General features: G+C 40.4%; 1 protein-coding gene across 35 annotated transcripts in view; it reads left to right on the forward strand.

Moving 5' to 3' along the window:
- Nucleotides 1-22,333, forward strand: part of LOC139762980 (uncharacterized) — an 81,472-nt gene that overhangs the window by 43,912 nt on the left and 15,227 nt on the right. For 7 of the 35 annotated variants that reach the window (XM_071688401.1, XM_071688400.1, XM_071688402.1 and 4 more), the window contains exons 11-17: nt 5,903-6,069; nt 6,915-7,042; nt 7,276-7,372; nt 7,763-7,888; nt 20,697-20,843; nt 21,029-21,163; nt 21,728-21,887. In XM_071688401.1, coding sequence (XP_071544502.1) covers nt 5,903-6,069; nt 6,915-7,042; nt 7,276-7,372; nt 7,763-7,888; nt 20,697-20,843; nt 21,029-21,163; nt 21,728-21,887 — 960 coding nt within the window. Of the gene's footprint in view, nt 1-2,547; nt 3,578-5,902; nt 6,070-6,914; nt 7,043-7,275; nt 7,373-7,762; nt 7,889-14,754; nt 18,303-20,696; nt 20,844-20,992; nt 21,164-21,727; nt 21,888-22,333 lie in introns of those variants that run through there. The other 28 variants (XM_071688396.1, XM_071688397.1, XM_071688393.1 and 25 more) reach the window with 18 other exon arrangements.

Raw genomic sequence — 22,333 nt, forward strand, 5'->3', positions numbered from 1 at the left:
TAGATGTGTAGAGGAGGTGATTTTCAGTGGTATTGTGGTGTGTTTTTGAGAGTATTAAGAGATGGAGAAAGTGTATGGAAGTATCAATTCTTGTGAAAGATCCGAGTGATGGGTGATATTAGTGAGGGCTGTGTAAAATATGGGTCAAGATTTGGTTTGTGATGTAAAATTAGGTAAAATAGTTGTATTGAATGAATATGAGCTTTTGAAATTTGACCTTAGTTAACCTTAGTGGTGACAAGTGCCAAAATTGACATGTTTAATAAATGTTTATATATTTGCTTTATAAATTTGAGAAAAGTTATTGAAACCTGACAAGAGGTTCACATAGCTGTTGAAATATGATTATGAGTAGTAGGAATAATTTTAATTGCCATTTTGACACTAATTTTTTATCAGTATTTGTAAGTGAAGGGTGTGGATTGTATATTGCAGTAGAAGATAGATTAATTGAGGTAAGCTATGTGAAAATGTGTGTGCCTGGTTAGTGTTTTTGAATCAATGATTATTTCTTTTTTGTTAATGTTATAAGTTACTGACTTTGAATGTAGTTAAAATGTATTTGGTAATGTTTATTGAAGGAGGTGGTAAGAATGTATGAACTGCAATATTTGCCTGTGTTAGATTTAAAATTTACCAAGTATCACATAAAGAAATTATTATTTTATGTGATTTCTTGAGTTATCTTGTATAACTGTTGTATGGAATGTTTTGAGAATGTGTTAGGAGATGGAGAATGTGAATTTAAGTGTTAATTGATAATGTTGTTAAGTGTAAAATTTTTATTTATTTATTTATTATGCTTTGTCGCTGTCTCCCGCGTTTGTGAGGTAGCGCAAGGAAACAGACGAAAGAAATGGCCCAACCCACCCCCATACACAATGTATATACATACACGTCCACACACGCAAATATACATACCTATACATTTCAATGTACACATATATACACACACACAGACACACACATATATACCCATGCACACAATTCACACTGTCTGCCTTTATTCATTCCCATCGCCACCTCGCTACACATGGAATACCATCCCCCTCCCCCCTCATGTGTGTGAGGTAGCACTAGGAAAAGACAACAAAGGCCCCATTCGTTCACACTCAGTCTCTAGCTGTCATGCAATAATGCCCGAAACCACAGCTCCCTTTCCACATCCAGGCCCCACACAACTTTCCATGGTTTACCCCAGACGCTTCACATGCCCTGATTTAATCCACTGACAGCACGTCAACCCCGGTATACCACATCGATCCAATTCCCTCTATTCCTTGCCCTCCTTTCACCCTCCTGCATGTTCAGGCCCCGATCACACAAAATCTTTTTCACTCCATCTTTCCACCTCCAATTTGGTCTCCCACTTCTCCTTGTTCCCTCCACCTCCGACACATATATCCTCTTGGTCAATCTTTCCTCACTCATTCTCTCCATGTGCCCAAACCATTTCGAAACACCCTCTTCTGCTCTCTCAACAACGCTCTTTTTATTCCCACACATCTTTCTTACCCTTACGTTACTTACTTGATGAAACCACCTCACACCACACATTGTCCTCAAACATCTCATTTCCAGCACATCCACCCTCCTGCGCACAACTCTTTCCATAGCCCACGCCTCGCAACCATACAACATTGTTGGAACCACTATTCCTTCAAACATACCCATTTTTGCTTTCCGAGATAATGTTCTCGACTTCCACACATTCTTCAAGGCTCCCAGGATTTTCTCCCCCTCCCCCACCCTATGATCCACTTCCGCTTCCATGGTTCCATCCGCTGCCAGATCCACTCCCAGATATCTAAAACACTTTACTTCCTCCAGTTTTTCTCCATTCAAACTTACCTCCCAATTGACTTGACCCTCAACCCTACTGTACCTAATAACCTTGCTCTTATTCACACTTACTCTTAACTTTCTTCTCTCACACACTTTACCAAACTCAGTCACCAGCTTCTGCAGTTTCTCACATGAATCAGCCACCAGCGCTGTATCATCAGCGAACAACAACTGACTCACTTCCCAAGCTCTCTCATCCCCAACAGACTTCATACTTGCCCTTCTTTCCAAAACTATTGCATTTACCTCCCTAACAACCCCATCCATAAACAAATTAAACAACCATGGAGACATCACACACCCCTGCCGCAAACCTACATTCACTGAGAACCAATCACTTTCCTCTCTTCCTACACCTACACATGCCTTACATCCTCGATAAAAACTTTTCACTGCTTCTAACAACTTGCCTCCCACACCATATATTCTTAATACCTTCCACAGAGCATCTCTATCAACTCTATCATAAGCCTTCTCCAGATCCATAAATGCTACATACAAATTCTTTTGCTTTTCTAAGTATTTCTCACACACATTCTTCAAAGCAAACACCTGATCCACACATCCTCTACCACTTCTGAAACCACACTGCTCTTCCCCAATCTGATGCTCTGTACATGCCTTCACCCTCTCAATCAATACCCTCCCATATAATTTACCAGGAATACTCAACAAACTTATACCTCTGTAATTTGAGCACTCACTCTTATCCCCTTTGCCTTTGTACAATGGCACTATGCACGCATTCCGCCAATCCTCAGGCACCTCGCCATGAGTCATACATACATTAAATAACCTTACCAACCAGTCAATAATACAGTCACCCCCTTTTTTAATAACTCTTTTTTAACTCTTAGGAAACTGAAGTATAGGAAGGCATTCCTAGAGTAGTTTAAAGATCTGCTCTGTATTTGTGTTAAAGTATAATTCATACATAAAAACTGGTATGAATGATTTGTACAGTCTAAGAAATATTATGTATGGTGGGTTTGTGCAGTATGAGAAGAATTAATACATTTTACACTATTTTTGGTTATATTAATTTTTGCTTCTGATACACTGAATGATAACCATGGATTTTTTTTATAGATATGTAAATTCATGATGCATTCAGCACCGTTGGAAGGTGACTATATATTTTTCTTTTTATGAAGCATTATAATTTGAATATGAGCACGAGTGTTTTGTATGATGCTAAATGTCATTTTGAAAGCCTGTATTAATTGGTTGGTTACTGTTAAGCTGTAAATTCTTATGATATCGGAAACTCCAAAATGTAGGACTGTCAAATAATTGTGCATTAAGTATGGGTAAAGCACCACAGTTTTGAAGGGTCTGCCCAGCTGATAGCTTGTAACTTTCATCAAGTTTTCCTTGGCATGTCCATCATCAAGGTATTGCTGACATTGTATCTAATGTGCATACCTGGGGCTGTTTTTTTTTTCTTCTTCTTCTTCTTTTCCCCTATGGGTCAAGATAACCATTTACTTTTTTTATCCAACAGGTGGTCTCGTCTACAAAGATGATGTGGTGGTGACTGGTTCAGTCCAAACAGATACCATCAATGATGAGTTGTGGTCCAACTTGGTGGACTACAACTCTCCTGACAAGATCACCAATACTTATCACTTCCATGAAGTGGTAGTTGCTGGTTTCTTGGACTCCAACAGGATAACCAAACTGGACTTGAGCCAAGAAGTAGTGCTAGTGAACACTATTCAAAAAATTGATGGTAATGGTTAATGGTGGCCTTTTCAACATCCCCCTTTCTTCAGTTTGCTGGGTTTTTTTTATTTCATTTTAGGCAATGCAAGGACCCTTTCTGTGGAGCTCCTTGGACTTTGAGTTTGCACACCATGCTGGAGCAGGATAAGATGTACTTTTGTGGGGTGAAAGTTGTCAGTGATATAGTTACCTATTTGCACTGTAAGGGGAGGGTGTTTTATGTTTGTAACATCTCTGTTTTACAGCTTATTAAATTTTTGTGTGATGCTTGGATTAACACTTTTTTGCCATTTTATTCTGTTCATGCACCACTTTTATACTATAAAGGCATTGCTCTACATTTTTGTACAAGTCTTGTGCTTAATTTCATCAGCTGATAACGGTCTCAAAGGTGACTTTTCTCCTTGGTGTAACCACTTGCAGTTTGTCTAACATATTTTGGGGCCTGAGTGTGGATAGGGATCTGTGGTTACAGTTCATTACACATGACAGCTAGAGACTGAGTATGAACGAATGTGTCCTTTTTTTTTTTTTTTCCTGGTGCTACCTCTATGAAGCATGGGGTAGCAATGCTGTTTCCTGTGGGGTGGGGTAGTGCCAGGAATGGATGAAGGCAGGCAAGTAAGAATATGTACATGCGTATGTATATATATGGGCATTTATGTATATATATGTGTATATGAGTAGATGGGCCATTCTTCATCTGTTTCCTGGCGCTACCTTGCTGATGTGGGAAACAGCGATTATGTCTTTAGAGAATGTATATATATGACCAGGTTAAACCCGGTGACTGAATTTCTCTTCTCATATCAGATTTTTTCGGTTCATTGCTCCAAACACTTTCCTTCTTGAGTGTTCAAGCCCTTGTACCTGAAACCCTTATACTATGTCCTTGCCTTAGTCTCCCTATCCCTTTGTCCCTCCACTTCTGACACTGATCAAAATTTTTTTTCATATCTTCATGTCAGTTATAGCACACCCTGGTCAGCTTTGATTGCACTTGCTACCACTACTTTTAACACTCCTATCCATTCACCATATTAGGACCACTGTATAAATATAGCCTTCTTATCCCAAGCTGGCAGTCTCATCTTTCACATGATCCTTAATGAATGTAGGACCATTGCTCCCTCACTCCAGCCCCATCGTTTTATGTTGCCATATCCTCTACCAGTTACCTGAAGCCCTTCTCTTTCTCTAGGTCCTCTACATCCTGAAACTCAAACCATCCTGTCTAATCCTCACATTTTCTTGAATTTCCTCTGTCTTGAATGTCACAAGCTAGAGATGTTTTTGGAATCTGCCACCAGAGCTGTATCATCTGCATAAGCGGCTAGTTTATCTCCCATGCCATTTTAACCCCAAGCATATTGTAGTCCTTCCCTCTACCCAAAGATGTTCCCTCACCACCTTCATCTATCTATCTACCTATATCTCTTAAGCCTATTCCTTCCTGAAGCTCCCTGTTCATGAGTTGAGTATTCATGTATAGAGAAATCTCATGTTTAATGCAGACCCACTTTTTCTTGGAAGCATTCCACCTCCTCCCTCTCCACTTGAACACATGTCTTAACTTGCCAGGTAAAATCCTCCTCATTCTGTTGTGTAACATTAGTTTTAACCCACATGCCCCTTGTCTCAAACATGCCACTGCTGCTACCCTATCATCAAACATTCAGCTGTCCAGCATACTCGTACCAACGTTTTTTCACTGTTTGGTTATCTGTATCTCCATTTGCTCATTTTACCGTTGCTTCCATTTGTTCTCTTGCTTTCATCACTATGATACTCATTTCAAAAATTTCTTTATATATTTTCATGACTTCTTTTACTCCTATATTCGGCACATTAACCTTTCTCTTAACATCTTGTTGCTTGCAGTTTTACACTTCCTGGTCTTGCACACCTTTCCTGCAGATGATATCCATTTGCTTCTTTCACTTGCATCTTCACTCCATCCCAATTTTCATATATCCACATCCCACCTTTTGCATACCAAACATGTGACCTGCACAGGTAAGCAGTGCTTCCCTAAATGCCCTCCACTCCTCTTTCACCCCTTGTTTCATATACTTGCCCTATGTTGCTCTTGATTCAGTTTCTCGTTATTTCTGTAAGCAGGCTTTCTTTCAAGCTGAATCTCCCTCACCACTTCTTTCATGTCATTTCATTTTTCCTTGACACCAAAGTCAAATGCTGAGTATCACCATTGTTCAGATTGTTGTGTTTAAGATGCACTATGTACCTCTACAAGAGTTCAGGGTTTTTAAGTGGCTGAAAATGATATAAACTGACATGCCAGTTATTGAAAAATGAACTTCGTATATTTCAGGTCGCATAAAGTTTAGAAAGTCAGTAAGTGTGGGCAGTGCAGAGGGTGTAGTGATGGAGGAGGGAGGTACTGTTAATGGTATAGATCCATCCAACCTTCATGTAACGCTTGCAGAAGTGGAAGAAATTATTATTGCAGAAGAAATTAATTTCACAAGCCCACTACATGTGAGTATGATATTCATTTCTTTGGAGGTCTTCTCAAATTGTTTGAGGTAGTTATTTCAGTCTACTAGAAAAGAAATAATGGCTTGTTTCAGCATTGTATGTATATTAACCAAAATAATAAATGCTTTAGAATATGAATATACCGGGGTTGACGTGCTGTCAGTAGATGAACCAGGGCTTTTGACATGTCTGGGGTAAACCATGGAAAGGTCTGTGGGCCTAGATGTGGATAGGGAGCTGTGGTTTTGGTGCATTACACAAGGCAGCTAGAGACTGAGTGTGAACGAATGTGGCCTTTTTTGTCCGTTTTCCTGGAGCTACCTTGCTGAAGCAGGAGGTAGTGATGCTGTTTCCTGTGGGGCAGGGTGTTTTGCTAGGAATGGATGAAGGCAAGCATGAATATGTACATGTGTATATATGTGTCTATGTATGAACATAGACACATGTATGCATATGTGCATGTAAGGGCATTTATGTTTGTGTATATAAGTGGATAAGCTGTTCATCTGCTTCCTGGTGCTACGTCACTGATGCGGGAAATGGCGATCAAGTATAATGAAATAAAAATAATTCATTTTTGCTTTTGTTATTACCACCCTACCACTTAATTTCATAATTGTTTTTCCTTACTTGAACTGCCAGTTTTGTATGTACATACAAGTGTTGCATTGTTCATTTGTATGTGCTGGCTGCTTTGCCTTCTAATTAAAGTTTCTTGTTGGAGATTTCCAGCTTGTTTGTGTTGCTAGATGTCATGTACCAGTTTGCCCAGGTTTTGTTTATTTCTAAAACATAAATTTAGTATAATTTTGTGAAAAAAAAAAAATTTACCTTGCAACCCCAAGATATCTGGCAATGTAACGGCAGTAAACATAAACAACCTGGTGTTGGAGGGATTGGGTGGCCGCTACTGGCGAAGATCGGCTTATCAAGACATTACCATCCCTGTCCAGTTGCAGAGCGCTGTATTTGAGTGAGTATAATAACAGTAAATAAAGTCTGTACTCGAGTATTTTGTTTTCCATTTCTTGAATACTATCATACAATCTCTTGAATTTATGTATGCTGTCTATTAAAGTGGATAGGTATATGTGCAATGTTGTATCCATATTTGATACCTACTTTTGGGGTTCATCTTGAGAGGATGGATAAATTTTTTTTTAGGAATATTATGTGCGTTCTCTATAATAGTATTTTTATTTGCAGAGGCCCAGTGGTGGGAGAGACATTGAATGGCTATCCATTGAGTGAATACCTTCATAAGACTGGCCAGGCGAGTGTTTTTGGTAACAACATATTTGAGGTGAGTTATGAAATAAAACAGATTTGCTATGAAATTAACATGAGAAATGGAAATATTTACTGCCTTATTGAAAAAAGGGTGTAATAATAAATTGAGATTCCTTCATTCCGTGTGAACTAGTGCTTCAGGTTATGGACACACGTGTTATGAGATGTTATTTTTATTTATTTTTCCTTTAAGGCAGATGCTTGGGAATGTATGAGGAATTTGTGTTTTGTAGATATCTCCCATGAACAAAATTTTAATGTCTTATAAAAGTATTGATGGTTGAGTAGAAATAAAGCTGATACTTGGACACTCTCTAAGTTTCAGAAGTTAACACTTTATTTGATATATTAGTTTATCTATATTTTTGGCTATATTTTATAACATTATACTCTTCATTGTTAGGGTCAAGTGTTTGTGCAAGGAGACCTTATAATGGGAGAGGGTTTCCTAGATGACAATGTGGATGTTTCATCACTGCAAGAGAATATAGTTACTCTGGGTGGCTACCAAAACATCACTGGACTGATCGTGAGTAATTCATTAGCTTTACCTATCTTGCTTATTAAATGCTGAAAAGTTTGGCATGACATTCAAAGACTGTATCAAGGGAAAAGATTCTTGGTTTTTGTCATACATTTCTAACCAGGGATTCCCTTCAGTGCAGTGATAGGTATGTTTAAAACTGTAGTAGTCCTGATAATGATGGATGAGTGTCTTAGACCTTGTGAACTTGAGAATGGAAGGTGGATTTGTTGGAATTGAAGGGCATGAGAACACTGTGACGAGGATTGATCTTGTAAGGAACGATAATGTAAGTGTTATGGTTGTAAAGAGCGGAGTATAAATGAGAGCAAACAAGAGTGTGATGAAATAGTTAGGATATATGGAGATTATGAGGAAAGGATATGCATGAGATATGGAATTTCCAAACGGGATGGGACACTGAAAAGATGGAACTATAAAGTGAGAGCTCAGAGTTACTGGGGCCTAAATGTATTAAGAGGGTCTGAAGTGAGTAAAGGGTAAAGAATTGGAATGGTATAATATACAGGGAGCAACATGTCAGTGGGCTGAATTGGGGTATAAGAGATGGGGGGAAACCATATTAGGATCATTAGGGCTTGTTTGTAGATGGGAGATGGTTTCTCTGCATTGTACATGATGGCTATAGATTGGATGCAAGTAAATGTGGCTTTTCATCTGTTCGGATCAATCTTGTAATATAAAAAGTTGCCAACAGAAATATATTTTCTTTTACACTGGAGGCTTCATTCATTTACGTAAGTCCACGTCAGGGTTGGTCCTTAATTGAAATATAAAGAGGTTAATGCAAGGAAAAAAATACAAGGAAAAGTATATGCAAATTTTAGAGGAAGTGAAAAACTTGTCCATTAAAAAGTGCAAGCTCTTAGTTATTCACTCTTCCATTCTCTAGCTGTTATGCATAATGCACTAAATTCCCAGCTGCCTATCCACAAGCAAGCTTAATAGTACATTCTGCCATATAATACCACTTACTCTGGCAATGGAATTTTCCTGATTTTGTTTCTAAGGAATATGTTCAACTATGAAATTTTTCTTTTGTAGCTTATTATGGTTTCCTCTTCATTTTCAATATTTTCCCCTAAACTCGTCCTCAAACATGAGCATTATGATTTGGACAATTACAAAATGGTATGCAGGACACTATCACCAGTTTCTGTTTCTTTTAGTATTACCACAGTAACTTGTGAACAATACACGTTAGAATCTAAGGTTTATATTTTCACCATGAGTACCCCTGGAGGTAATGAACAAATGAGATTTGGGGGCACATGGATGAATTTGCATATTACCTAGGATGAATGTATTTTGGAAGGACTAAGTCGAGGTTGTTGAATAATAAAGTTCAAAATAACATATAGGTGAAGACAAATACCATGATGTACCTTTTTAGCATATCTTAACTTTTGATGGGACAGTAGGCATTGCAAGTACCTGTTATTCCTTTGATAACATAATTTTCAATTTCTAAACTGAGTAAACAAGAGATCCTGCACTGACCTGCCCCTCAGACTAGGATGCCCATTTGAAATGTTTGTTCAGGAAATCTGTATTGTACAAGAAAACATCAAAAGATGTTCAACTTCTTCCATATGGATCTAAATGCAAATGTGTGTACAGCTGTTATTGAATTCGAATCACAAGCATCAGAGTTTGTGGTATGGATGGTGAATACTTTCAGGATTTTGGTGGTAAAGTGGGTGTTATTGGAAATTTAGACTTAAAGGGCAGATTGAATGGTCTTGATATTGCCACTGACCTCATGCGACTTGATAAGAATATCCCTCATACAGGTAAGATCCAGTGTTGAAGACTGCTTGTTGATTATAATTGTATGCATATAGTGATATAATGCCATGCAATTCCTTGATCTTTGAGGCTAGTGTAAGAATTAAATATATTTTTTTCCCCATTTTAGGGTATTTGACATTTGAAAAAAAAGACGGTTATGACATCTTTGGATCTGTTAAATTCTGATCTGACTGTGGAATCTCTGAATAGCTTGGGTGTGGAGGCTGCAGTTGATAATCTTGTGTTAGTGGATCAGGATGCCACTATTACAGAAGGTGTGGGTCTCAGGTTTACTGGAGATGTTCATGGTATGTTGAGTCGATTCTTGAAATTTTAAGGTAGCCCATACTAGATTTTGATTGACATTTAAACTGTAGTTGAATATCTGGGTTAATGTCTACTAGAGGATGCTTCACTGTTGCTATTAAACTATATACTAGCAAGATCCTGATATCCACAGACAGATATCCAATCAGAACAGCAGGTTAGTGTGAGGAATTTGAAGAAAGTATTTTGCATCAAACTTCCTGAAAATCGAGGAAGGAGATGGAGTAAGATGGATTTGTCCTTGGTACACCCACCTGGCTAAGGCTTGGGGTTTGTACATACACACATAGGAGGAGAGATGTGGTATATATACAAGGTTGAAAGAGGACAACGCATCTGTTGAACTCTTTCCAAAACGTGCATCCCTGAATACCATATCTGCACACGCACATACAATGGTAAAGAACTGGAATTCAGGGATCCTGCAATGGAAATTTCACCTGATTTTATTGGAGTCTTGGAAACAATGTATACCAGCGATAAGATCTCGCCTGTTACACCCAGATGGGTACATGAGTCAGACAATACATAGCAACTGTAGGAAAGAGCAGCACTGTGGTGTTACTAGTATATAATCCTCCAAAGAATTGCCATGAAATGAAACTCATACACAGTGATAGCAGTGAAGGAACAATTAGGATGGGACATGAAGCAGTGTGTCAAGCACTTTTTAAAGATGGTATTTTAGTAGAATACTGATTGGTTATATAGTGTTAGACTGGGGAATGGATGAGAGGGACTAATACACCATCATTACTAGATGTTATTTTTGCAGTAGCATGGATATTGGTAACTTATACACCTATTGGAAGAATTGATCATGTATTACTCAAATTTGAATGTGGTAAAAGACTACAGTAAAAGAGCATAGGTGAGACAGAAAATAGATGATCATGGAAACTAGACAATCCTCCAAAATTTGTGGTAACATAGATTGGGAAATGGCATTCAGTAGCTAGGAAGTCAGGGCATGGCAGTGAATGAAACCATGGAAGCGTAGGTGAGTCACAGGGTGGGGAGAGGGTGAAGGTTCTGGGAGCGATTAAAAATGTTATTGGAGCAAAAATTGGTAAGTTTGAAGGAATAGTAGTTCTAACATTATATGGTTGCATGGTATAGGCTGTAAATAGGGTTGAATAGAGTAAGGTGGATGTGTTGGAAATTAAATGTTTGACAATGTGTGGTGTGAGGTGGTTTGATTGAATAAGTAATGAAAGGGTAAGAGAGATGTGTGGTAATGGAAAAAGCATGGTTGAGAGAGCAGAAGAGGGTGTGATGAAATGTATACATATGGAGAGAATGAGTGAGGAAAGGTTGACAAAGAGGACATATGTCAGAGATGGAGGGAAGGAGAAGCATGAGACCAAACTGGAGGTGGAAGGATAGTGAAAAGATTGAGTGATCAGGCCTGAACATACAGGAGAGTGAGAGGTGCGCATGGAATAGTGAATTGGAACTATGTGGTATACTGGGGTTGATTGAACCAGGGCATGTGAAATGTCTGGGGCATACCATGGAAAGGTCTGTGGGGTCTGGATGTGTATAGGGAGCTGTAGTTTCTGTGCATTACACATGACAGCTAGAGACAGTTTGAACAAATGTTGCCTTTTTTTTTTTTTTTTCTTGGCGCTACCTCGCTCAGGCAGGGGGTGATGATGCTGTTTCCTGTGAGGTGGGGTGGCACCAGGAATGGACTAGAGGCAAACAAGTTTATGTACTTGTGTATGTATGTATGTATATATATATGTTATGTATGTGTATGTATGAGTGGATGGGCCATTCTTTGTTTCCTGGCACTAACTCTCTGACACAGGAATCGGCTATCAAGTATAATAGAATATGAATGTGTAATTTTTTAGGATCCAGTCAGATTAAAGTCCCCATGAAAGCCAGGCCTTAATTGAAATCGAGAGTATTATGAAATGGAAAAAGAAAAGACAAGGGAAAGTTTTTACGAATTTTGCAGTAAGTGGAAGCCCTGTCTTTTGCAGTGTGCCAGGTCATTGCTATTGGAGAAAACATGAAGTTACTTCCAAAGCTTCAACATGTAGGGAAAGGAGTAGCTATCAAAACTGCCCACCCATGAGTCTGATGGCCACACAATAATCATGTGATGCAGCAACTTGCTGAGTACTGCATAGTCTGGCTAGTGGTGAGGGCACTGTTGGCACCAGACGTATGAATGTTGACTGCGAAAATACTGGAATGACTCATTTAATCCATTGTGGACACGTCAGTCTGTAAGATGCCTTATTGAATGTATAAGATCCCATTGTCAGTCTGTAAGATGCCTTATTGAATGTATAAGATCCCATTGTTGTTTACTGGCCAGAAGTGATCATGTTTACTCAGCGAAGTAAATAAACTCAGTACACCTCGAGCTGTTTGATACCCCCCATGTGTTGCTCCGCCCCGCGAGTTATTTTTCACCGGTTTCTCCTCCTATGGGACTTGTGTGGGAGGAACAAGTGGTGCCCAGACCCGGGAGCAGCCTTTACATGCTCAAGCGAACTGAATTTGTGTATGTGTGCAGCAAGCTGTGGTGATTACTCGTGATGGCGGAGAAGGAGCAACTTGAAAGAGGACGGGCGGCTGCTCGAGGATGGTGTACGAGAGCCTCCAAGGCTTTGCAGACTTTGCTTGAACTGCCAACTGTGTCCAGGGTGCAGCTGGAAGACGTTATAGCGGATTTAGATAAGCGTCTAGACTCCTTGGACCGAGTTCAAGCGGAATATGAACTGACAATAAGTGACCCTGAGTTGTTGGAAGCAGACCTGGACAAAGCAGATAGTTTACGCAGTGGTGTTAGAGCTGTTCGGGTGCAGGCTGGCGAACTGTTGGCGAAACTGGATAAGACTGCCGTCCAAAAAGGGTCAGGAAGTAGGGAAGATAAATCTGCAAGTGCAAGCGCAGTGTCTATTAGTGCCAGTGTGAACCTTCCACGGCTTGATTTGCCGAAGTTTAGTGGTGAACTAACCCAGTGGCAGTCATTCTGGGATTTGTTCGTGGCCATGGTAGACGACTCTACTCTACCAGCCATCAGCAAGTTCACCTATCTGCAGGCCTTATTGGAAGGTGAGGCCAAGTCTGTCATCCAAGGCTTGTCACTTACTGCAGTTAATTATGCTGTGGCCTGTAAGCTGTTGAAGGAGTGGTATGGGAAGCCAGAGAGGATTATCTTCGCCCACATTCAAGCTCTAATTGGCTTGAGCCTGCCGTTCAAGCCTCAAGGATCTATGACTTATGTGTCCGCCTTGAGGAAGCTGCAGGATGACCTCCTGATCCACATCAGGAGTTTGGAGGCACTGGGGGTAAGTGGCAGTGAGTTTGGCCTCTTCCTCACCCCAGTGATTTTGTCTCGTCTGCCGAGCGACATCCGTTTGGAGTGGTCGAGGGAAGGATCGGGCCTCGAAAGTGATCTCGCATGGCTGCTGGATTTTCTTAGGAAGGAGATTGAGCGCCGTGAATGCTCAGACTCCTTTAAGGATGTGACTACTGCTGCAGGGTCAGACGGCCGCAGTGTGAGGGAGTCTGAGAGAAGAAAGAAGTCTCCTAGTTCTGCATTTGCTCTTCAGACAGTCTCAGAGACATATTCAGGTGGGTGTGGATTTTGTAATAAGTCCCATTCCAGTGAAAAGTGCTTTAAAGTTATCAAACTTCCACATGCAGAACGACTGGAAAATATTCGTTCTGCTGAGCTGTGTTTTAAGTGCTTAAAAAGGGGGCACGTAAGTAGAGGTTGCAAGGCAAAGTGCTCTAAGTGTAAAGGCAACCATAATGTCCTTCTCTGCTCAAAGGATAATGTTTCACCTAAGGGCAGGGCTGTTAGTCAGCCGGCCAAGGAGAGTGAAGGGGAAACGGGAGATACCAATGTTGTGCCTGGTGATCTAGTTGGTGTTTCTCATTCTTCACAGTTTAAACAAAGGTATTGTGTCTTGCCGACAGCAAAAGTTAAAGTGTATGGAAGGCATGGCAAGTACAGTGAAGCTACCTTGTTGTTCAACTCTGGGGCAGATTGATCCTATGTGTCGAGTGAATTTGTAAGGAAGGTTAGGCCTACATGGGTATCTTCTGAACAGATGTCCTATTCTGCCTTTGGGGGAAGGAAGAGTTCTAGATCTACCCAGTGTAATATTTATGACCTGAAGTTAGTGGATGTTAATAATGAAGTAGTGTGTTTACTTGCAGCTGAAGTGCCCACAATATGTGCTCCATTGTTATGTCCTTGTGTTCCAGCTGAAACCCTACTGCCCTTTAAGTCTGTGCAGTTAGCAGATGAGTATGAGCGGGACAGGAAGGTAAATGTTGACATTTTGATAGGACTCAATGCCTATTGGAAATTTGTAATCCCCAACAAGAATTTGCAGGTTGAGGGACTAGTGGCTCAAGAGACGGTGTTTGGTTGGATCCTATCTGGGAATTGTGCTTCGGCATCCAAGGGAAATGTTAAGTTGTCTCAGATGTTATGCATTAACAATTTCAATGAGAATGAGTTACATAAGTTTTGGGATTTAGAGTCAGTGGGAATTTGTAACAAGGAAGTATATCCTGATGTTAGCAACCATCCTGTGTTAAAATCCTTTTTAGAGACAGTTAAGTTTAAGGATGATAGATATGAGGTTGCTCTTCCCTGGAAATCAGAGCATAAGTGTAGCCTCCAATATAATGAAAGGCTTGCAAGGAAAAGGTTGTTATGTTTGATGCATAAATTTAAATCCAATCCTAAACTTCAGGAGGAGTATGATGCCGTATTTGAGGGTTACAAACGGGAAGGCATCATTGAAGAGGTACCTGAGGGTGAGATGAACAGCCCATACCCCACATTCTACCTTCCTCATCATCCTGTCGTCAGGGAAGTCAGCACCACAAGTAAAGTAAGACCAGTCTTTGACGCATCTGCTGTGAGCTATAATGGAGTCTCATTAAATCACTGTCTTGAGGTGGGTCCCCCTCTTAACCCACAGTTGGTAGAGGTACTTATGAGGTTCAGAAGGTGGAAGGTTGCCTTAACTGGTGATATCACTAAAGCTTTCCTCCAGATTAATGTAAGGAAAGAAGACAGGGACGTGTATAGATTTCTTTGGAACTATAATGGTGACATTCGGATAATGAGATTTACTAGAGTTCCATTTGGTAATAAAAGTAGTCCATTTCTGTTGAACGCAACTGTTAAACATCATCTTAAAAGCTTTCCCGATTCTGAAGTTATTGCAGAGCTAAAGGATAACCTATATGTGGATGACTGGTTGTCAGGAGCTGACAGTACAGAGGAAGCCTTTGCTAAGTTTGATGAGGCACGGTCAGTTCTATCCAAGGCCAGTATGACACTTTCAAAGTGGAGCTCGAACTGCAATGCCTTAAAAGACAGATTTAATGACTACTTAGAGCCCAGCAAGCATGCAGAGACAAAGATTCTTTGTTTACAGTGGTGTTTGACTAGAGATAGATTTTCATTTGATTGTTTAGAATTGAAGGATCTTGAGGTAGCATCCACAAAGAGAGCTGTTCTCAGTGTCATCAGTAAATTATTTGATCCTCTTGGCCTTCTATGCCCAATAATCATGATGGCAAAAATTATGTTCCAAGATATTTGGAGACTTGGACTTTCTTGGGATGAGATCTTGCCTACAGAATTGCAACACCGGTTTCAGAAGTGGGTTCAAAATATAAAAGTTCTTAACACATGGCAAGTTAATCGTTGTTACTTTCCAGAACTTGTATGGAACAAGCTACAAAATGTAGAACTGCATGCCTTTGGAGATGCTTCCGAGAAGGGGTATGGTGCCTGTGTATACTTGAGAGTTCCTGATAATGACGGGTCATTTAAGGTAATCTTAGTTCTAGCCAAAGGAAGGGTAGCACCTATCAAGAAATTGTCGGTGCCGAGGTTGGAATTAATGGGTGCTAGGCTATCTGTATTTGTGAAGACTTCCCTACACTTAATTGATGTACAAATTTACTGCTGGACTGATTCGAAAGTAGCATTGTCATGGATAAAGGGAAAGGGAGACCCTAATAGATGGAAGACTTGTAGCGAATAGAGTAACTGAGATTCAGAGTTTAATCCCCCCAGTTCAGTGGAAGCATATTCCTGGTAAAGATAATCCAGCAGACCTTATTTCCAGAGGTGCCTTTGCTGAAGACTTAATTTCCTGTACCTCATGGCTGAATGGTCCTGCTTGGCTCTCTGAACAGTTTACTCCCATGCAACAGGATGAGGTACCAGCAGCACTGCCCACTGTAGAGGAGGTATTCACTGACAGCCCAGTGACATGCTTAGTGTCCGAGCATCCAGCAGTAGGGATTGACTGCGCCCGCTGGGGTCATTTTACAAAAGCTATTAAGTGTGTAGCTTGGGTAATAAGGTTTGTGAACAATTGTAAACCTCATGCTGTTAAATGGTTTGGGCCCTTGTCTTATACAGAGTTAGATCAAGCTAAGACAAAGTTAATAATTTGTGTTCAGAGAGAAAGGTACAGCCAAGAGATCAATGCCTTAATGCTTGGAAAGTCACTCCCTAAGAGTTCTGACATTAGGAAATTCAATCCTTTTATGGATGAAAATGGTCTTTGAGAAGTAAGAGTTGGCTGGACCAGGCTGAATTAAGTTATGATTGCAAGTATCCTATGATTATTCCAGCAGGTCACATTGCCAAGCTGTTAGTTAGTTTCCAACATGTATTTCTGAAACACGCTGGTGTTTCCACTTTAATTTCAACGTTAAGATCTTGTTACTTAATTGTCGGATTAAGAAAGCTTGCTAAGGTAGTCTGTAGAGAGTGTATGATTTGTCGTAGACATCACTCACAAGCTTGCCGTCAGCCTGTAGCTCCTCTCCCAGGACTAAGAATTAACTCTGCTCATCCTTTCACTGTGACAGGTGTAGATTATGCAGGACCACTGTTTTGTGTTGATTTTCCATGCAAGAAGCTGTACATTTTGTTATTCACTTGTGGAGTTGTCTGTGCAGTACACTTAGAGTTGACTAACTCTATGTCTTATGATGATTGCTTACTTGCCTTTCGTAGGTTTTCTGCCAGAAGAGGCCTTCCATCAGTTATTTACTCTGACGATGCCAAGACTTTTATTAGTATGTCTAAACAAATGCATCAGTTCTTTGGCACCCTTGCTCCCCAGTGGAAGTTTGTTGTACCCCATGCTCCATGGTGGGGGCGTTGGTGGGAAAGATTAGTCCAATCTGTTAAATTAGCTCTGAGAAAGACTCTTGGTATAAAATGTTTAACAAGATGTGAGCTAGAGACTACCTTACATGAAATTGAGGCATGTGTAAATTCCAGACCCTTAACTTTGACTACCTTACATGAAATTGAGGCATGTGTAAATTCCAGACCCTTAACTTTTGCCACAGATGATCCTAATTCTGTAAGCCCTTAAACACCTTCTCATTTTTTAATTGGATGCACTGCTGGATTTCATAGAGAGCTTAAAGGTGATTGCCAGGTTCCTGAAATGTCACATAAGGACCTATGTGAGCGAGAAAGCTACAACAGATGAAGCTCATAGTCCCTTACCACCAACAGATGCCTTCCCAGCATATGCTCAAGGTTCTGATGAGGCTCACTCCATGACACCGTCGTCAACTTATGTGTATAGAACAGGACGAACTGTAAAGCCTCCTCAGAGACTGAATATGTGAGATTGGAGGGTTTGAGATGTATTGTAGATTTAGGTTGATGATCAGTATAGTCCCTTTGGGTATTGTTTATTGTTTTATTGTTCCATTTGCTTCCCAGGGTGAGGGCTGAGTTGACTCTTAGTGAGACATTTGTATTTATACATCCTGATGCCATATGATCATATTGTTGAGAGTAAGGATAGGAGTTATTAAAGGTACTCCTATGGTGGGGAGATGTTGGCGCCAGACGTATGAAAGTTGACTGCGAAAATAATGGAATGACGCATTTAATCCATTGTGGACACGTTAGTCTGTAAGATGCCTTATTGAATGTATAAGATCCCATTGTCAGTCTGTAAGATGCCTTATTCAATGTATAAGATCCCATTGTCAGTCTGTAAGACATATTGTGGTTCTGACATATTGTGGTCAAGGAATATAATCAATAGTACGTGGTTGCTTTTGGTTAAGCATTTCACTTTGCAGGTGAATGGCCACTCGCTAGACAGCATAACCCGGGAGTTCCTACTAGATGGTGTAGATCAGAATGTACAGGAAAGTTGGCGTGCAAACTACATGGAAGTGGATGTCTTCACCACCCTTGGCAGTCCCATAGCAGGAACGATCTCTGGAGTGCTAACTAGTGGTAGGTTTTCTGCTACATAATGGTCTTGTTTTGATCTAGTTGGGCATAGGAATGGGAAAAGGAACCTAAACTGACCTAATCTGACCTGACCTGACCTGACCTAACCTAACCTAACCTAACCTAACCTAACCTAACCTAACCTAACCTAACCTAACCTAACCTAACCTAACCTACTGCTGCCTGATGCTCCTGTCTGTTGCTCCTACCATTTTCCCGAAAGGGTGGGCTACAGCATAGCTCTCACCATAGGAAAATCTCGGGTTTGATGAATGAGTAGCATGAGTAAAGTTTTGTGTGTAACAAGGAGAGATTGTATGCTTGTGGACAGAATACCAGCAGTCTACATATGGCTGAGACAGAAAGAAAGACGGCTGTCTGGATCGGAGGAGTGCAGCTTGACAACCACTGAAGTGCTGGCTCAGTATGCAGTTATCACTAATCCTCATGATACCTAGGTGGGTAGGATCAGGAGTATCACTTCTTTATCCCATCTTTCACATGCCATACACATCGTTTGTCTTTGTGAGTATTTAAACCTTTCAGTGCCCTGGTTTTATTTAGCTTATGTGTGTGCCATTTTTTAATTTCTCTAGGTATTGCAGCACAACAAGCCACTTTTCTAAACCCTCTCTTGCTACTTTATTTTAGACTGTTTTTCTTCATTTGTTCATTACAGACTTTCACACATTACTTCACCAAAAAATGCTCACCTGCCCTCCTTTAACATACTTGCATATAACAACCTTTTCTGTGCAAGCCAGTGAATTGCAACAGGCCAATTATGCATGTTAATGCTCAGTCCCTCACATGTATACTCTTGCCCATGTGCAGCTTATTGAATCCAGTATTCCCAGTTACCACTCCTCTTTCAGCAACTGTCAAAGCACTCCCTCGGCCTTTTAAATGTAAAGTGGAACTCCCTTAAATGGGTGTCCATGGCAGTAGTCTCTCCATATCTAGGGAACTCCAGTGCCTCTTCATAGCCTCTATTGCTTCACCCTTAACAGGCCACGTAGAATGCTTCTACCTAATGTTCCTTATTATTACTATTAATGCTCCAGCCTAAATGTTCCTACATACTGCTACCATCTGTTGCTTCTGCCAGTTTGCCAAAAGTCAAGGTTATTGAATGGTGCTCCGCAGGAAAATCGATTACGAATAATGATCTATGCGAGTCAAGTGTTGTATATGACAAGGAGAGATGCATGTTTCTGGACAGAATGCCAGTAGTTTACTTGTGATTGAGGTTTATAAAAGCTATTTTTTATATAATGGAGTTTATACTATCCTCAGCAAAAGGGGGTAGAACACTTCTCTTAAACCTGTGCTCTAGTGCATCTTGATTCTTCCATGCTTTCACATCACTACAATTGTTTCCATAAACTAATTTTTTTTCATTAGACATTTTACCTAATGGGATTGCAAAAGAGCATTGGAAGTCTTTTTCCCAGTACCTTCTGTGGTTGTAAACAACCTTGCCCTTGGATATAATGTCTTGTCTGTCCTCTGCATTTTCATTCTTCAAAAAGTTATTTAGACTTGGATAACATATCCTCCCAACTTTCTTTTTTCACTGGCCTGTTATTCATTTAGACTTGGATAACATATCCTCCCAACTTTCTTTTTTAACTGGCCTGTTATTCAGTAAAAGTGGAGCTTTGTAAGGCTCTTTCCCATTAGTTCCCATGCTTGTCAGTGACCTCACCTCTATGTGTCTGGGCCATAATCTGCACTTGTCTTGGAGCTGAATTACAATAAACAGCGATTGTCAGCACTTGGCAATCTCTTCATATCAGTGTCCTACACTCTTGCATGTTTGAGAGGTAACCACCTTAGAGTTGGACCAAACCCTCTCAAGACCTCATTTGATTAAGGCTACACCCAATTGAACAAGGACTCGTGTGTTCTGACTGATGCCATTAGGGCACATAAAAACTTTCATTCTTGTACTACCAGCAATTTAGAGAGTCCTTTAATTCCAACACCACCACAATATCATTGCTCTCTTCTCTTTCAAGTGCCCTCTGCTCCATCATAACATTTCATTTTCTTGCACAACTGACCTCTAGTCTTCACTCTACTTCTTCCATTGTTACCCTCCCTGCCACTCTCGGTACTTGTCCATCACCTGCGATATCAAGACTCCAGTTACTTTGAGTTCTTTTTCACAGTCATCATCCCAGGTCTTATCCCAAGACAACTTCATGCCTGTAGCATATAACTATTTAAACACACTTACAGCCTGCACATCACTGCTGGATCTATAAGTGTCACTTATTCTGTTGCTTGGCTATTACCAAAATGTGTAAATGAGGTTGATTTTTAATGATGCTGACTTGGTAAGGTAGGAGAGGCAGTTGGATATGAAAAAAGCGTGAACTGGTCTTTTGAAAGGTATGGAGTGGGCCAGTCATCTTCCCAGAACTAAGAGGGAGTGGAACAACTACCATTGATCAGACTGTTAACATCAGGAACCCCTTAGAAGGGAGCTCAGCCAATCAATCCTTGGAGGAATATGTTGCAGCTGTAAGCGAGCTTCAGGTATTTAAAATGAATGTTCTCTTGGTTATTTCCACAAAAAATGGGATGAGGGCGTGGCAAGTCTGATAATGGTCATAATCAAATAATGGTTATACTTCAAAAAAGTCAAAACCTTACTGATCGTACATGAGAATTCTCTTTTATGACAGGATACTGGTTGATTAACCACTTGGTGATACTTGCAGACAGAGGTACAGCTTCTGAAGGATGCCCTTCCTACAGTGTTGTACCACTCCGGTCAGCAAGCTATCACTGGATTTATAAATGCTGCATCCCTCACTGTTGATAATGCCCATTTTGATGAACTGACTTTACATAAGGTGAGTGAGTTGCATCATACCACTTGAGATATAAAACACTTCAAAGTTCTGATTCTGGAAAGGGATGTTAAAAAGATTATTAAACCAATGGAAATTTTTTTGAGAATTTGAGGGGATATCACTTTGTAAATGTGGATTCAAGTAGGCATACTTCTTGCATTGCAAACCAGTATGAAACTGGTGTCCTTTATATGGCTAATACTGCTTTATACTGGCTACTAAACATGTGTTATATACATAGGATGTCTATATTTGGTTTCCTGTTTATCGAATGGTTCAGGTGCACAGTTGACTAACTCGTATATTCCTGCACTTTAAGTCGATGTATGTGAGCAAACCAAGGCTGTATGCTCATGATTTAATACATATAACTGGGAACGAAAAACTGTCATGTTGGCCTTCATAATTTTAGACAAAGTAGCAGGCATATCTGTAGATTAGTGGTGGTCAGTGGTAATAATTGAAATAGTAGAGGAAATGGAGTTTAGTGGTTCTGACATATTGGGGTAAAGGAATATAATCAATAGTACGTGGTTGCTTTTGGTTAAGCATTTCACTTTGCAGGTGAATGGCCACTCACTAGACAGCATAACCCGGGAGTTCCTACTAGATGCTGTAGATCAGAATGTACAGGAAAGTTGGCGTGCAAACTACATGGAAGTGGATGTCTTCACCACGCGTGGCAGTCCCATAGCAGGAACGATCTCTGGAGTGCTAACTAGTGGTAGGTTTTCTGCTACATAATGGTCTTGTTTTGATCTAGTTGGGCATAGGAATGGGAAAAGGAACCTAAACTGACCTGACCTGACCTAACCTGACCTAACCTGACCTAACCTAACCTAACCTAACCTAGCCTAGCCTAGCCTAACCTAACCTAACCTAACCTAACCTAACCTAACCTAACCTAACCTAACCTAACCTAACCTAACCTAACCTAACCTAACCTAACCTAACCTAACCTAACCTAACCTAACCTAACCTAACCCAACCTAACCTAACCCAACCTAACCTAACCCAACCTAACCTAACCTAACCTAACCTAACCTAACCTAACCTAACCCAACCTAACCTAACCTAACCCAACCCAACCCAACCCAACCCAACCCAACCCAACCCAACCTAACCTAACCTAACCTAACCTAACCTAACCTAACCTAACCTAACCTAACC

The sequence above is a fragment of the Panulirus ornatus genome, chromosome 45, assembly GCF_036320965.1.
Source record: "Panulirus ornatus isolate Po-2019 chromosome 45, ASM3632096v1, whole genome shotgun sequence".
In the NCBI taxonomy this organism is placed as follows: domain Eukaryota; kingdom Metazoa; phylum Arthropoda; class Malacostraca; order Decapoda; family Palinuridae; genus Panulirus; species Panulirus ornatus.